This window comes from Mesoplodon bidens (assembly GCF_964165515.1).
Source record: "Mesoplodon bidens genome assembly, chromosome: 9".
Taxonomy (NCBI): Eukaryota; Metazoa; Chordata; class Mammalia; order Artiodactyla; family Ziphiidae; genus Mesoplodon; species Mesoplodon bidens.
The window spans coordinates 32,021,801-32,038,574 of NC_138166.1; the positions used below are offsets into that span (position 1 = coordinate 32,021,801).

Below are 16,774 nucleotides of genomic sequence, written 5' to 3' on the forward strand. Positions count from 1 at the left end.
ATCTAACAGTTAAGGTTGCAGTCACCATCAGTTGACAAAAACATTTCTTAAAGTTTAGTCTAGGTGAGTGGGGTGCAGAATGGGGAAAGGAGAGGTTGAAGGCAGCAAAACTCCTTGGGAGGAGGTTGTCCAGGTGACAGGGGCCGAGGGTCTGGTGTGAGATGGAGGTGTTGGAGTGAGAGGTCTGAGAATTGGGGAAGGTCAGGATGCCAGGATTTAGTGATTTCCTCTCTGTTTTCATGGGGAGCTTAAAATTAGCAAGAACTCAAAATAAGTTCCTTATGTTGAAAGGAATATAACTGTCAGAAATATGACCAGGGCTTCCCTGGTGGCGCAGTGGTTGAGAGTCCGCCTGCCGATGCAGGGGACACGGGTTCGTGCCCCGGTCTGGGAAGATCCCACATGCCCCAGAGCGGCTGGGCCCGTGAGCCATGGCCGCTGAGCCTGCGCGTCCGGAGCCTGTGCTCCGCAATGGGAGAGGCCACAACAGTGAGAGGCCCGTGTACCGCAAAAAAAATTATTGTGGTAAAATACATGTAACATGAAATTTACCATCGTAACCATTTTTAAGTATACATTCAATAGTGTTAAGCTCACTCACATTGCTATGCATCCAATCTCCAGAATCATATGTGGGTTTAAAGCCAGAACAGTATAAAAGCTTTATTATAGGTATGCTTTTACTCTAGGATTTTAACAATATTTTAGTATTCTAAGTTTTTCCATTAACTCAACCAGTGTCTTCTAATTCATGCTTCTGAAATATGTAATACAAATAGAAGGAAATCCTTGGTTACTTGCTCACTGCTGTCCCCTCTGTGAACGTACTCCTTCTTTCTTGAAAGTTCTTGGTCGACTCAGTTTCTCTTATAACTATTTTTGAAGGAGTCTTGGCATTTTATTTCAAGGGACACGCATAACTGCAGACTCAAAATGGTGTAGAAATGCTTGCATCTGCAGGACTCATACCCTGGAGAGGGGCATAACTTAGGAAATATGAAAAGGTTTCATTCTTGCATTCTTTTGCAAAAATTTTGGTCTAATTCAGTTTTATATGTGATCCATAAATGAGTTTTAAAAGAGTTTTCATTCTAGCTTAGTAACTGCTTTAAAAACAACTCTCTTAACGGACTTGACAAGGGGAGGGAGAAGGGTAAGCTGGGACGACGTGAGAGAGTAGCACTGACATATGTACACGACCAGATGTAAAACACATAGCTAGTGGGACAGCTGCATAGCACAGGGAGATCAGCTCGGTGCTTTATGACAACCTAGAGGGGTGGGATAGGGAGGGTGGGAGGGAGACGCAAGAGGGAGGGGATATGGGGATATATGTATACATACAGCTGATTCACCTTGTTATACAGCAGAAACTAACACACCATTGTAAAGCAATTATACTCCAATAAAGATGTTAAAAACAAACAAACAAACAACTCTCTTGGTGATTTACTCTTACCTTCAGTGAAAGGTCTGTGTGGAAAAGTTGTTGTTTCTGTACTTTAAAGGCTTTTTAGAACTCCTTTTTCTCTTACAGTTTGAGGATTTCATCCCAATCTGCATGTTGAAGTCTGAGTACCGACATTTTTTTTTTGTATTGAACTGGAGAGTTGTCGCTCAGGACTCAAAAACGGATGTGATGGACAATGAAGACCAAGAGGCCTGGACCAAAACTTACATTCTTGCTGATGGCTCTAATGAAGCCAGTGTCCTAAACACGAGGATCACAATTCATTAAAAAATTGATGTGCAGTTTGCATATCTGAGGGTAGTGAATGCAGTACCTGTTCTCTGGGACAGAGGAGGGAGTTAGAATTTACTGGAAACTACATTGACCACGTGGCTTCATATCATGTCTTAAGTGTAGGTATCACATCATAATCTGTTGTGTGTCTACATTCTTCCCCTGGAAGCTGGTATCTAACCAGGCTGTGTACAGACAATTAAATTCAAACATTGGGAATGCCCAAACTATTGGTATTTGACTTTGGGGTATTTCCTTCCTGAATTGTTTTCTTTAGATGTTGCTAGCTCTTGAGTATTCAGAGGTTAATGGCATGGGAAAGTGATCCTAACACTTCAGCAAATTGGCCACAAAACAGACACTGACTGAGCACTGATGTTATTAGAATTGGAATTTGGGCAGAACCCAGTCTATATCCTTTACCCACCAAGGGTGATTTAGAAATGGAAGGATGCCCCATCTCTTCTTGCTGTATGTTTTCAGTTTCCCCACTTTTCATTGTCTTCTGTCACCCTTTATCTCTCCATGGATCTTGTCCAGGCCCATGTCTCTTTATAGGGCAGGCAGGGAGGGTGTGAAATGGACTCCGTGGAGAAGAAAGGGGGAATGAAAACATCTTTCCTAGCAGTCTCTTTATAACCTGTCGTATCTTCTTGGCTCTTTACCTAGAGATTTATCTCCCCCTCCCAAACCCATAAATATATTAGAGCTAATGTAAGTTTGGATTTCTTTCTGACTGTAGACATGTTCTTAATCCTGTACACATAGAGTCACCATTTGCGTCTGTGTAACCTTGCCTTTCCGTTAGAGGGTTGTAGGTGGAGAATATGGTATACATGGGGGTTTTATCTTTTGTTTCTGGTTATAAAAGGAATATATGTAATGTAGGAAGATTGGAAGTTTGAAAAGATAGAAACAAGCAAATCTACCAGTAGCCAATCACACAAAGACCATTACTATTAGCATTTTGGTATATTCTTTTCTATTTGTTTTTTCAGCGTCGTTGACCTTATACTGTCTCTTCAGTTTTACTTACTATTTATTATTATTATTTTTTGACTTTTCACCGAGATACTTACATATATTACAAGTTCTTTAAAATATTTGTAGTGGCTGCATAACATTTCATCAGGTGCCTGGACTCGCTCGGAGGAGGGGATGGAGGGGAGTGCCGGTGGCAGAGTAACAGCAGTAGTGTTTTTAGAAAACCCGGGACTGTAAAACCCTTTCTGGTGGTAAAAAATACCCTAACAAAGTGTCTCCTCCTCTGTCATTCATATAGGTTGTGTCAGTTAATTCCGCAGTCACCTACTTATGGAATGTAGGGCACTTTATTAACCTTAGGTCTCTCGTCTAAAAGCAGATGATCAATGTTAACATACTTTGAATGGGGCTTCTTAAAAAATTAGGGTTGTGATTGACTCTAGCTCAGCTGAGTCAAGTTAGAGAAGATATTAAGTTTGTTACCTAGTTTCATGCAGATAAGGAGAAAGAGTGCGGTTGTAGGTGTTTAAAATGAAGTTAAAAATTTTTTTTTGATTAAAACTAAAAATTGGGGAAGTTCTAAAAATGGAACTCCTTATGAAGTACCTCTTACAGTAATTATGCTTCAGGAGGACGGATGAACACAAAAAACTTGGAGTTGCTTTTGGATTTTATGCAGCAGAACGCATGTAAATCGGCGTCTGAATGTCTTCCTCCTAGAAAGTTTGGGACGACAGTACAGGCTGCTTTAATCGGAGGGCTAGGTAGCTCTGGTGTTTGGCCTCTTTCTCTGGTTTGTCTTGGCTTTATAATGTCCCGCCTTTGGGGCCAAGGCTGCTCTCTGCTTGACCTCCCCAAGCAAGAAGGTAGGCGGCAACATCACATTTCAACTTGATCAATAGGCGTACTTAAGAGTCATTGGTAAACAGGCCAGCAGGAGAGCTTTGGAGAAGTCAGTGTGGTACTTTGTAATTGTCGAACGGAGGTGCTTAGACTTCTGGGACAGGCTTTTCAATTAACTCTTTTCTGTTAATACCAATAAATATGCTTTGAGATGGTAGCAGATATTTAAAAAAATAGATAAGTTAAAATTCCTTGGCCAACATGTTCAAGAAATGTTGGATTAAACGGGTTTATTCACTGCAGGAATTCTTTAACGTCTTTAATTGACTTAGGGGCATTTTTCAGTTTTAATGAGGGAGAATAAAGTAAGCAACATCTTCAAAACTCATTTTGCCTCAGATAATCCTTTTCTAGAACGACCTCTTTTGATATCTTGATGTAAAAACACTTGTAGCAGAAGCGGGATTTAATATCTAGGTAGTGTGGATGAATGCTTTTCAAACTTTACAGTGGTGTGATTCACCTGGGGATCTTGTTAAGCTTCCCCTCCTGATTGAGTGCGTCTAAGGTGGCACCTCAGAGTCTGCATTTCCCGGAAATGCTCAGGTGATGCTGCGCTGCTGCCAAACAGACTGCACTTGGAGAAAGGAGGTAGTTAACTGTTGATTACTAGCCGCTGAGATGGGGCCCGAGGAAGATTAATACTGGCCAGGTGGTTTTAGTAGCGTTCCAGAAGGCTCCCTCATGGGCTGGGAGAACTGATTGAAAGTTGCTGATGCCTCTTATGGTGAAAGGAGGATTTCCAGAGTGAAACCAGAGAACTAGAGATCCCCTTGATCTCCAGGACTTCTGAACACTGCTGGGTGACCTGCGGGGTATGTGCTCTAGGTCTCGTTCTGGCTGAAGGGATCACCGTTTCTCTTTGCTGGGACTGTTGCGACCTTTGTGCTGGAGTAGAAAGTTGTCGGGGAGGAGAGCCACCGTTTGAAGAAAGACTCTATGATGACTTGTTAGAGAAGAAAAAGGATGCCTAGACAGATGGGAAGAAATAATTTGGTAGGAAGACAGAACGAAGGGGATTCAGTGGGGGGAGAAGGAGATCTAAATCAGTGTCAAGGAACAGAAAGAGTAAGCGTACAGTCAGGGCAAGAAACTTGTCGGCACCAACGCAGCACAAGGCTCATTGCCCGTTACAGAGAGGGAGCCTGGGGAGAAAGTGACCCTGTGTTGAACCCGGCCCGTGGGGGCCTCTGATGTCAGCAAACGAAGAGAAGTGACAGTTGGGGTGTGGTTGCTGGAAATACTGAAGGAAATGCGTACAAGATGTGAATGAAGTTGTGGTTCCATCGTGGCTGTTAGAGTACAAGGAAGTGGAGACTGGCGCGTGAGTTTCAGGCTTAAAGAAAAGTTCACGAGGGCTTCCCTGGTGGCGCAGTGGTTGAGAGTCCGCCTGCCGATGCAGGGGACGCGGGTTCGTGCCCCGGTCCAGGCAGATCCCACGTGCCGCGGAGCGGCTGGGCCCGTGAGCCATGGCCGCTGAGCCTGCGCGTCCGGAGCCTGTGCTCCGCAACGGGAGAGGCCACAGCAGTGAGAGGCCCACGTACCGCAAAAAAAAAAAAAAAAAGAAAAAGAAAAAGTTCACGAGAGGAAGGAGGACGTGTGACCCAGGTTAAAGAAAGTCTCACGAGTCTGTAGGACTCCAGGGCCAGCTCACTGAGGGCTTGGGAAGTAAGTGAAGGCCGACAGAGCTCGCGGTTTTGTGTGTGATCAGAGCCAGAAGAGGAGGAAGGCACAGGCCTGCTTCTTGCAGCAAGCGGCAAGGTGTGATGCCTGTATTCTTACCTCCAAAAAGAGGATGATGTTTCAAACGGGGATTGCACGACATAGGCAGCAGTGGAGTGCCGGCTCCTTTAAATGACTTCCGGCGAGTTAGAAAAATGACCTTTTGTGATGCTGAAAGTCCACACGTGGGATCGCAGCACCGCTGTTAGGATTGTTTGCCAAATTGCCAATTGAGGATCTGTGTCATCACCCTGGTATCATTGCTCGTGTCATGAATTTTATAAGTTGTGTATGTGATATTGTAAACTGCCATGGTTAATGTTGATCCTGTCAAGTTCTAAAATGAATTCTTAACTGAAAGGTTTGGGAATGCTAAGGGAGATAAGTAGTAGTAACCAGGAGACAGGGTAAGTTGAAAGTGAATCACAGGATTTCCGCTTGGCAGTGTCCAGATCAGACATTTCTTTAAAACTCTAGGTACAGTCGATTCGTAGGTGAACAGTGGTGGTGGCAGGTTGTTCTCATTGACAGAAGCCTGTGGAAATTCTGCACCCGTTTGGGAAGGGACCATGGTCCCAAGAACCTGATAAAAGCTGATCGGTTCTGAGGTAGCTCCTCCAGACTCCTGAGTATGAGAAACAGGACCTCCCCTCCATGGGTCACGTGGATGAGTGAAATAGCCAATGTCCAAAAGGTGCTTGCTGTGAGAATCCTGGGCATGTGCCCCATAGACGAATTTTCTTTCTCTTCTGAGCAGGAGGAACCTTGGGTGAGAGGCAGAGAATTCTGTCAGAGCTGCTCCAGCCTTGCTTTGTCACAGGTACTCTGCAATGTCCTAGGGATGTGGATGAAAAAGATACACCCTTGTCCCCAGAGAAGCTTACAGTGTAGGAAGGGAGACCCACATTCATGTACATAATAACAGTCAGGTTTGCTGAGTGCCCCCAAACAACAGTGAATGCTTACTGGTACTTCCCTAGCGACCCCGTCGTTAAGACTCTGTGCTTCCACTGCAGGGGGCACAGGTTCGATCCCTGGTCGGGGAACTAACATCTCGCATGCCATGCAGCTCGGCTGGAAAAGAAAAAAAACGGAGCGAACGCCTACTGAGCACGTATGATACAGTGAGCACCTTTGTAAGCCCTTTAATATTTTAAGTCAGTGGTTCTCAAAGTGTAGTCCATGAGCATCAGCATCCTCTGAGAACCTATTAGAAACAGATTCACAGCCTCACCCCAGACCTAAGGCACGCAAAACTTCTAGGATGGGGCCCGGCAATCTGGTTTAATAAGCCCTCCAGGTGATTCTGATGCAAGCGATTTGAGAACCACTATTTTAAGTCATGTAACCCTGACAAGAACCTTATGAGCAGATTTCATTTCTCCCATTTAAAGAGATGGAAACAGAGGTACAAAGAAGTTAATTTGTCTACAGATGCCTGACTTTTAAGTGGTACAGAGAGGTTTCGAATCTAAGCAATGCACATTTAGAGCTCTGCTCTTAACCGCCAGGCAAGGCTGCTTCCCAGGAGAATAAGGTGCAATGCACAGAGGAAGGAGCTGTAAACTCCAAAAGGTAAAAAGAATTAAGGTATTAAGAGCTGGATTTTTTTTTCCATTACAAACATTTAATGAGGATTAATTGTATGCAGTGAATCATCTTACACACCGTGGACATTTATAAATATGAGTGGAATATAGACCCTATCTTTAAGATTCTTATAATGAATTAGGAAAACCTAATATAAATATGTAACTGGAATCTAAAGTGCTTTGAAGTAACTAAGAGAGAAATTCTCATGGGGCAGGGAGTGGGGATTTGAGCATATGAATACATTTTGACATAAACTGTACGGAAACTTACTTCTTAAATGTATGAGGAGAAAGGCGTTCCAGGCACAGAGAATATTATGTGCAAGATTCAGATGTTTGAAACAACATGTGTTCCTGGATTTGCTAGTCTGCATTACGGTATAGATTGGAAATTCCTAATTTAAAAGGAGTTCGTGGGGCTTCCCTGGTGGCGCAGTGGTTGAGAGTCCGCCTGCTGATGCAGGGGATATGGGTTCGTGCCCTGGTCCGGGAGGATCCCGCGTGCCGTGGAGCGGCTGGGCCCGTGAGCCGTGGCCGCTGGGCCTGTGCGTCCGGAGCCTGTGCTCCGCGGCGGGAGAGGCCGCAGCGGTGAGAGGCCCGCGTACCAAAAAAAAAAAAAAAAAGGAGTTCGTGAAACTAATTGCTCCTTGTTTGTTTTCACCAACATTTTTTTTTTTTTTTTTGGATGGCGCTGTGTGGCATGCAGGATCTCAGATCCCTGACCAGGGATCGAACCCATGTCCCCTGTAGTGGAAGCGCAGAGTCTGAACCACTGGGCCATCAGGGAAGTTCATGTTTGTTTTAATCTTGGGAGCCAATAATTGTTTTGACCTATTTCTTGCTTTTATGTAACACGTCAGTGAAGGTGGAAATGTGCCTTAAACAGTTTTGGAGGAAATAATCTTAAATGGCAGGGAGAGATCATTTCATTCAAAATGAAAACAATTCTTACTGGTTACTCATAGGAATATATTGCTAGGGAGATTACAGAGCTCCTCCTGCATTGTAAAATTTGATAATCTAGACCAGGATTGGTAAAGTTTTTCTGTAAAAGGCCAGAGAGTGAATCTTTTTGTCAGGAAAATGGCCAGAGGCCATATGTAAACACAGAAGCTTAACTGTGTTCCAATAACACCATGAACCCTGTGTGGCAGCTGAGTTTGGCCTGTGGCCCCCCTAATCCAGGTTCCCACCTATTTCACGTCGCTTAGATGAAGGCCGTGGAATGCACCAGGAGATCTCAGGATGTCCTGTTTGGTGCTATTATTTCTGAGGTTCAGTGTATGGCTTAGTTGAGTAATTGAGAAATAAAAACCAGAACTAGTTTGTAAGTCTTCCTTCTGCCAGAAGACTGTATGTTATCACCTTTATTGTTTTGCAGGGTTAAACAATTTATGTACAAATTGACAAGAAACATCTAAGAGACTAATTTATTTCCAGAGCCAATGAAGTGAAGCAAGATACCTATTCCTGTGTTTCTTTTGCTCATTTCTGACTTGGCGTTAATATAGGAAAGGAAAAGAGAGCATTCTTTCCTCTTGAAGACCCCGCACAAAGTGACTTAGTGAAGTGTTTTCCACTACAAAGAAATAATTGGTATTCAAGTGGATCTTAAAGTTCTTAAACAAGCACATAAATTATTCAGTGTATAAAAATATACTCTTGCTTCATATGTGACCACTTAAGACAGAGTTGAGACACTAGAGAAAACAAGGGGGGAAGGGTGGTAGAGGTGTTGATGGGTTTCATAGGATTTGAGGGGGTGGTATCATACCTTACTACTTGGCCTGAGAGTCCGGATCACCAGGCAGTGTGGCAATGGGGAGAAGTTGCCATTGGCAGTTCAGCCCCTGCTGTATACTGTAGAAGGTCCTAGATTGACAGAAGTTTGAAGTCCCTCTAGGGGTTTACGAGGCTGGTTGAGGAGAGATGATCTACACATGCAAATGGAGCCGGGAGGCATATTAGTGGCAAATACTGACAAGTGTGGAGTGTTTAGGGGAAGGGATTGGTCACAGGAGGCTCAAGGCTTGGGTAGGCTTCATGTAGCATTTGTGTGGGTGGAAGGAATGTAGAGAAATGCAGGGAGCAGAGGTCATGGCAAGGGCTTGCGCACAGAGGTGAGAATGCACACGGTTTGCAGAGTAAAAATCAGACCAGCTGCCTGGCTAGAGCGGGAAGTTTGCAGGAGAGATGTGCAGCCTGGATTATGTAGACATTGAGGGGACTGGCCGCTTGGGTGAAGTCTTGGGATATTGTCTGTGAGCACGTAGGGAGCATAAACTGTTTGTTTTTAAATAAATTTTATTTTTTAATAACAAGGTGATACGTGAGGAGAGGTTTTAGGGAAGTTAATCTGATTTGTGTGAAGGTGCTAGAGGCCAGAGTGGTTAAGGAGGGTCATTCTGTTGGGTAGCCAGGATGATAATGTTACAGTGGGAGCAGCTTTTAGTAAAGAAACACACGCTGTATTTTGAATTTTTTTGAGGATTTATTTGTAGGGAGGAAGGAGGCTTTTATTTTTTTGCACTTACCGTTTTGAAATAATTTCAGACTTAAACGTACAAATAATACAGAGACTTTGCCTTGTAACCATCACCCAGCTTCCCCAAATGTTAACATTTTATATAACCACAGTGCACTTGATACACAGTACCAGCATTGACACTCAAGTAACATTGCCATTCAAGTAACTGAAATACAGACCTCATTCACTTTCTGCCAGCTGTCCTACTAAGGTCCTTTTCCTAGTCCAGGATCACCCTCAGGGTCACATTGCCTTTCCTTGTCAGTTTCCTTTGTTCTCCTCCAGTCTGGGGATCCTCAGTTTTTCTTAGTCTTTCATGACTGACAATTTTTGCAGAGTACGAGCTAGCTTTGTTGAAGAATGTCCCTCAACTTGGAGTCGTCTGCTGTTTCTCTTTAAATTCAGGTATGCATGTTGACAAAAATACCCCAAAGTGCCTTTTCTCAGGGTATCATATCAGCAGGCAAGTGTTGTCAAGTCTCATGGTTGGTGATAAGTTTAATCACTTAGTTAAGGAGGTGTCTGCTAAGCTCCACTGAAAGGTTACTATTTTTTCCTCAGTATTCCTTAATAGCTTGTGGGGAGACACTTTGACACTATGCAGATATCCTGTATCTTGCCGTACTTCTGTTCACTAATTTTGGCATCCATCAATGATTCTTGCCTGTAACGTTTAGTACTGTGTTCTTTGTCTAATGGTGGTATTCTCTTTGCCTCCTTTCGTTGCATTTAGTAATTGAAAGAATTCTATAAGAAAGAGCTGTCTCCCCACCCCTCCCCCACCCCATTTTTTTAATTCAATGATTTATATCAGTATGGACTTATGGGTATTTAGCCCACTGGTTTAATGCAATACTTTCATTGTTTTGCTGCTCAAATCGTCCCAGATTTGGCCAGTGGGAGCTTCTTCACGTTGGCTGCTGTGGAAAGGGTTCATGCTAGAGTCCAGGTGTGACCGGGCAGGTTGTTTGTACTGCAAGTAGGGGATTCAGTGACACGTGGAGATAAGTAAGCTGCCAATTTAACTGTTGACCCAAAATCTTCAGTGACTTGATGCCTAAATTGTAAAGGTTTTTCTGTGATTGAATTAACCAGGGAAGCCCACCCTGCTAGGCAAAATCATTCTCTTGTTTATAAACGCAGAGAAGAAAGATACTTGCCCAAGGAATGAATAGAATCATGTTGACGACACTTTGGGGTTTGTTTCTGTGGTACCTATTGTATATATTTTCCCAGAAGCTGCTGGTTGCTGCCGATTTGTCTCCCTAGGCAGGCAAGATTGTGAAACACTTATAAGTATTCCTAAGCCCCACTTTAATTTTCTCCTTTAGCTTTTAAGTGGGGCAAACATGTTTATACTAGAAGAGAGTCCTTTAGCAGTGGGAAGTAAAAATTGTCTAATGCTGTGGATGCCATTAAAAGGGGATGTCCTTTCAGAAGGTATGTAGGTACGAAGCCGCTCCGGGGAGGTGAGGTTCCTTGGTTTAGGGCTGCGTCTGGGATGGGGTGGGTAGAAAACACACACCAAAGAACAGGTGCAAGGTGGGATTTCCTGAGACACTGGCTCTTTGTTCTACACAAGCCAGACTTAGAAGCTCAGACTCAGAGTCTAGGGCTGTTCGGATGGCTTGCACCTCTGCCGTATTCGGATCACTTGAGGAGTGCGTCAGGCTTCAGAGCAGGAGGCGGGTGATGAGAGGTTCAAATTGCCAGTTCCCACCACTGGTTTTTACAGTTTTTCTCAGACCGGGGTGCACGTTAAAACTACATTGAAGAGCTTGGAAAAAACCCACCCAGGTCCCTCTTCTATAGGTTCTAATTCTGTGTACCTGAGCTCCTGTTTGATTATTTCTTCAGTTTCCCAGATGGTTCTAATTTACATCCGGAGTTGAGAACTGCTGGATCTAGCAGAGACAGCTATCTGTGACATCTTCATGCAGTTATCTGCACTTGTTTGTCATGTGATTCTTAAATCAGTACATTCCATGTGATAAGATAAATATATGGGGAAGTAACTAAAGACAGGCTTGGGTTGCAACTCGGGTTAATTTCTTAACCTCTTTAAGTCTAGTTTTGTCATCTGTAAAATGGGATTAAAACCTCATAGTTTTTCAAAAATTAAGCAATATATTGCAAGTAAAATGTTCAGTACAATCTCTAGCACACAGCAGAAACTCATTTATTACTTAGTAACATGCAGCATGTTACGGTAGAGTGGTGACTTCGGAATCAATCGCAATATTCTTCCAGCCCTGGCTGTGTAACTTCCCAGCTCTGGGGCCTTAAATAAATTGCTTAATTTCTCTGAACCTCAGGGCTCTTGTCTGTAGATGTATGAATAGGTGGGTGCAGCTCCTAATGTGGGAAAGTGCTTAAGACAAAGGAGGTGCTCAGTAAGCCTTTCTGCCACCTTCCCTTTCATTCTGTTTTCTTAACACATCACAGGGCAGTGGAAAACTCTAATTCTGAGAACATCATTGACTTCGGTTTGGCCAGGCTATGTTGAGAAGATATTGTTACAGTGGCCTCTGTGGTTGTGACTGACTTTGGGAGCACATCCCTTGGAGCCTCAAGGAATGGTTGGGCCTGAACTGGCATCCGAGTTTGCAGAAAGAGTTGTGGTGCCCGGCCCTGTGCTTCCACGTCAGCACTTGACTCATGTCTCCAGTTTGCATTATGCCGAACTTGTGATGACCGTGTCCTTCTCAAGCCAACTTCCTGGCTGGGTGGGACCCTGTCCTTTTCACCTGGATCAACTTTTTTTTTTTTTTTTTTTTTGCGGTATGTGGGCCTCTCACTGTTGTGGCCTCTCCCGTTGCGGAGCACAGGCTCTGGACACGCAGGCTCAGCGGCCATGGCTCACGGGCCCAGCCGCTCCGCGGCATGTGGGATCCTCCCGGACCGGGGCACGAACCCGTGTCCCCTGCATCGGCAGGCGGACTCTCAACCACTGTGCCACCAGGGAAGCCCTGGATCAACTTTTGATTGAGATGCAAGGGTATGATGGGGCTTAAAAAGGACCTCTCTCCCCAACCCAGGCCTTAGAACTCTACTGCACAGCCTACTGGATCACAGCCTTAATTGTTTTAGTGCATAGTCTCTTAACACATGTGCCCTCTAGTTACTTATGGAGATTTTTGGCTTCTTAGAATTTTAAGGAATCTAAGTACACTTATTCCACTTTAACATGTTCATTTCTACTTGGTCACCCAGAGTGGGTAAAGGACAGTGGCTGAAGGTGACAGCAAGTTGCATTGTGAACTGAATTCTCAAGTTATCAACAGATTTGGTAGTTCTTGTTGGTTCCTATTTTAACAGAGCAGGTCATACTTTGCTGGTGATTGAAGTGATTCATTCTTTTTCCTTTCCTCTCCCTTGTAGCCTAAGTATTTTAATTCAATCCAAGGAGAGCATTAAGGCATGTCATGTCCTTTAAAAGCTGATTTTAAAATGTGCCTTAAGTCTACCATATAGTTTAGCACGATATTTCCAATGACTCTGAAATGAGTTCCATTTTTGGTTCAGACCCAGCCTCAGAGACTATTACCATCTAACTTTAGTGGACACCTTACTTTAAAAAAAAAATGAAAGTAATATATGATTGCTAACCAGTTATCTTTCTGAGTAAAGCCTTCTGAGTTTACTCTGAGTTATCCTTCTGAGTAAATAAAATTTATTATAAATTTTTTCTGGAAGTTCATTTGTGAATATTAAAGGGTTGCAATTTTCTAACACATGTTTAAAATATGAGGTTTGCACGGAATCATTTAGGGAATCATTTTCTATGGTTCATTAAATTGCAGAGGAGAAGAAGCAAATTTGAATTAAAATCTAATTTCATTTGTATTGTTACTAGTCTTCTCTCTATGGTCCGTATAAGTCCTTCATGAAAGAATCATTGCATCTAGCTTAAGTAATTCTAGGAAATTGGAAATAAAGGGGGGAAAAGAATCATCTCATCTGGGCTTTATATTTGAGATATCATGGTGAGAGCCGTTTAAAAAGGACGCCTGCATCAACTGGACCAGACATCCAAGATTATAGAGTAAATTGATAGGAAATTAGGAAGAAGAAATGTTCTTCCTGATTTATTTAAAACGTTCTTGAGATCCCGTGTCTTCTGATAAATGATTTCTAAGTTAGAGGATGGTATCTTGTTCACCTTTATGTTTCTGGAGCTGCCACTGTGCCTGGCAAGGAGATCAGTAGGTGCTTCATAAGGGAAATGAACGGAAGTTAGTTGCCACGGGAGTGATGAGATGAAGCCCTGAAATGCTGAGAGGAGAAACAAAACCGAGGGAGTCCAAGATGGGATGAAAACAGTTGAGTAATTGAATATCAGGGAAAGAATATTGAATGGAGAGGGGTGCATCTTCAGGGGTGTCCTTGTGCTACTCTTTCAGGGAAATGTTGGGAGAGCAGTTTGTGAGGTTCTTTAGAGCAGTCATTCTCAGATTCCTGTAAGTTGGCCCATGGTGTTTTCCCAGTAAAATTATGTAACAGTCCTTTCACAGTATCTATGAAAAATGAGGTAATAGATGGTCAGTTCCTCCATGTTCTTTTTTAAGTCTTTGGCACTTGCTATTTTTAGTCAATACCGGCAGCTAACGTAAAGTGGTCTCAAAAAAAAAGTACAGTTATGGTAGTTATTTTAAGTTGAACAGATCAGTCCTTTCCGGAGTTGTACAGAGAGTGCTGAGCTTCCCCGGCTCAGGTGAGTTTGAGAGCTGCTGTCCTGGAGCGTTCAGGAAACACAGCTCCCTCGGGGCCAGTTAAGAGCAGGCTTTGCAGGAGTTTCTGACAACAAATCTAGGTATTGTGTCCTGTAAAAGGCAGTTCCTGTTAGGTTGCTCTGGTTGATTCCCTGTGGGCTAGGAGCTTATCTAACACTGTTATCTCGTCGGCATGGAAGGACCCCATGGCTTTATTGACTCACCTTACCAATCTTTTGTAACAAGCCATCCACGGGCGAAGTTTCTGTGAAGTGGAATTGTGCTAGTGTAACACTAGTGTCGAGACAGCCAGATTTGGGCTGGCGGCAGAGAGAAAGGAAGCCTTTCTGCTTTCTTTTGTGCAAGTGCCCCTGCCTAATTCTTTAGAGCTTGTTTCTACCTGGAAGCTTTCTTTTTAACTAGATTATGTGAAGTAGTTGCTTTTCTGAGCTGATTTAGGCAATTAGATGAGTAATAAAGATTGTCATTCTGGTCTGCCATATTGACTTTTAAAAGGCTGTTTAGGGAAAAAGAAAAATCACTTATCATGATGATTCATCTTCAAGTTATAAATCTGGTGTAGATGCATATTTTAAACTGTTCAGTATTTCAGTAAGTGAGTACAATGCCTAGGCTCAGGCAACAGAAGGCCTAGGAAGGGCTGGTTGGGAATGTGTATAGACTAGACCAGAAGGGGTGAGTGGGTGTTTTATTTTAACACATAGCAATTAAAAATGGCCTATCTTAAACCTTTCTTTTTTTTCTTGGAAGCTATTGCAAATCTTTAGCAGCGTGTACCAATTGGCATTCCTGGATAAAGAATCTGTATATTTATTTCAGTTTAATTAGAAGATAAGTAGTATGGGAGCTGTGTGGAGTGGGCAAGGGGCTGAGTTAGAATTCTGTCTTAGCTTAAAGTTTGGTAGAAGGTTCAGACACTGGAAGGCAGTGAGTGGCAGGGTATGTTTTGTAAATGATTCTAAGAAGTGGACGCGGCGGACTAAAAACTATGGGATCTCAAAAGACAGCAGGCTTTGGAATAGCGGTGTAAAGAGCTTTTAAACATAGGTTGAAAGCTTAGTAAATGTTCATTTCTCTGTTCCTTTTCCTAAACCGCAACGGGAAATGATAATAGTTTTCTATTGCGCTTATACACATGAGGGTGATGGTGCTGCTTACTGGATTGTTAGGTAGGAAAAATAAGCTCCTACAATTCAAGTCACTCAGCAAATACTCAGTTGATGCAGAGATATAAATATCTGTAATAAATGAATAGAAAAACAAACATTTTTTGTGTGTGAGGTTGTGTGCTAGAGGCTGTGAAAGCAAAGCAGGTTAAGCTGCCAGCAATCAATCCCTCAAGGAGCGTATGGATTAGTTGGGGCAAATGCACACATAGAAAGATAGCCAGTACTGCAGAGCACCCAGGAGCCGCCATAGAAATAGTCAGAAGACAAGGAGCTCCCAGAGGGACAAACTGCAGTGGACTGGGGTGGGTGGGCGGAGCTTCACCCAACAGGCGACTGCACAGACCTGGACTTCAGTGGGGTTCAGGGGTGTAGCAGGGAAGACGGAGGGCTTTCGGTCGTGGAGGACGGTGTGAGCAGAGGCAGGTATGAATCGCAGCTTCTTCTGATGAGTAGATCTCATGTTGAGTCAAAGAAGCCACGCACGGAGGTAGAAGGAGAATAGAAATCTGTTGGAGGCAGACTGTGGTGGGCCCAGAAGGGCAGGCTGGGGGTTCGGACTGACAAGCAAGAAGGGACCTACTGTCAGTTGAGGGGCTCTATAGGGACTTTTGTTCAGTGGAGGTTTGCAGGATGGCCTGAGGGGGCGTGACTGGAGCCCAGGGAAATCCACTGAAAAGCCGAAACAGCAGTCCAGGTGTGCAGGGATGAGAGCTGGAGTTAGGGTTGGTGAGAGTGGAAATAGAAGGGAAAGGAGAAATGGGATCAAAATCACACTGAGAACAAAGTGATACGTATACAAACATCCCTGTTTTTCTGTTGCACTTTTTAAAGTTGTGCTCTCTAGATTGGGAGCCGTTCCCATGGAATATCCTGTCCCGTTGGGATGAATGTTGACCAGATATTTACACTGAGTGAGAATAAAGATGTTCATCCGCCATGGCCCATGACATTTTTTTGGCTTAGACAACTGCTGGGCCTGCCGCGGTTGCATATATTGTGCCTTTATAGTACAAAGCTTTCTGTTTGGTTCTAATTTTCCCCTTTTCTTTCTTTTCAAATAGACTCTATCAAGAAGAATTTCCAATCCATACCTTGAACCTACTCCTTCCCAGGTATGATTCTTACCTCTCTTACAGCATTTTCTGAAACAGTGATTCTTCCCTTTGCTCCTGATTATGCCATCTCCTTCACCTGGGATGACACGGCCGAAGGTGTTTGAAGTGCTCTGATACTTGTGTCATGGATAGGACAAAAATTTTCTCCCATTTTCCACGTCCTCTACATGAATGCATTATGAACATGGCAGAGTTCATATATAATATAAATATTTTCAATTTGCTGTATGATAGAAATGCTGTATTTTAAAAATACTGGATATTTTACTCTGAAAACTTTGTGTA

General features: G+C 43.4%; 1 protein-coding gene across 4 annotated transcripts in view; it reads left to right on the forward strand.

Moving 5' to 3' along the window:
* RAPGEF5 (Rap guanine nucleotide exchange factor 5) overlaps nucleotides 1-16,774 on the forward strand; it is a gene marked incomplete at its 5' end in the record, with an annotated part of 219,135 nt that overhangs the window by 19,511 nt on the left and 182,850 nt on the right. For all 4 annotated transcript variants that reach the window (XM_081243594.1, XM_081243597.1, XM_081243595.1 and 1 more), the window contains one exon: nucleotides 16,436-16,486. In XM_081243594.1, the coding sequence (XP_081099720.1) occupies nucleotides 16,436-16,486 (51 nt within the window). The remainder of the gene's footprint in view (nucleotides 1-16,435; nucleotides 16,487-16,774) is intronic.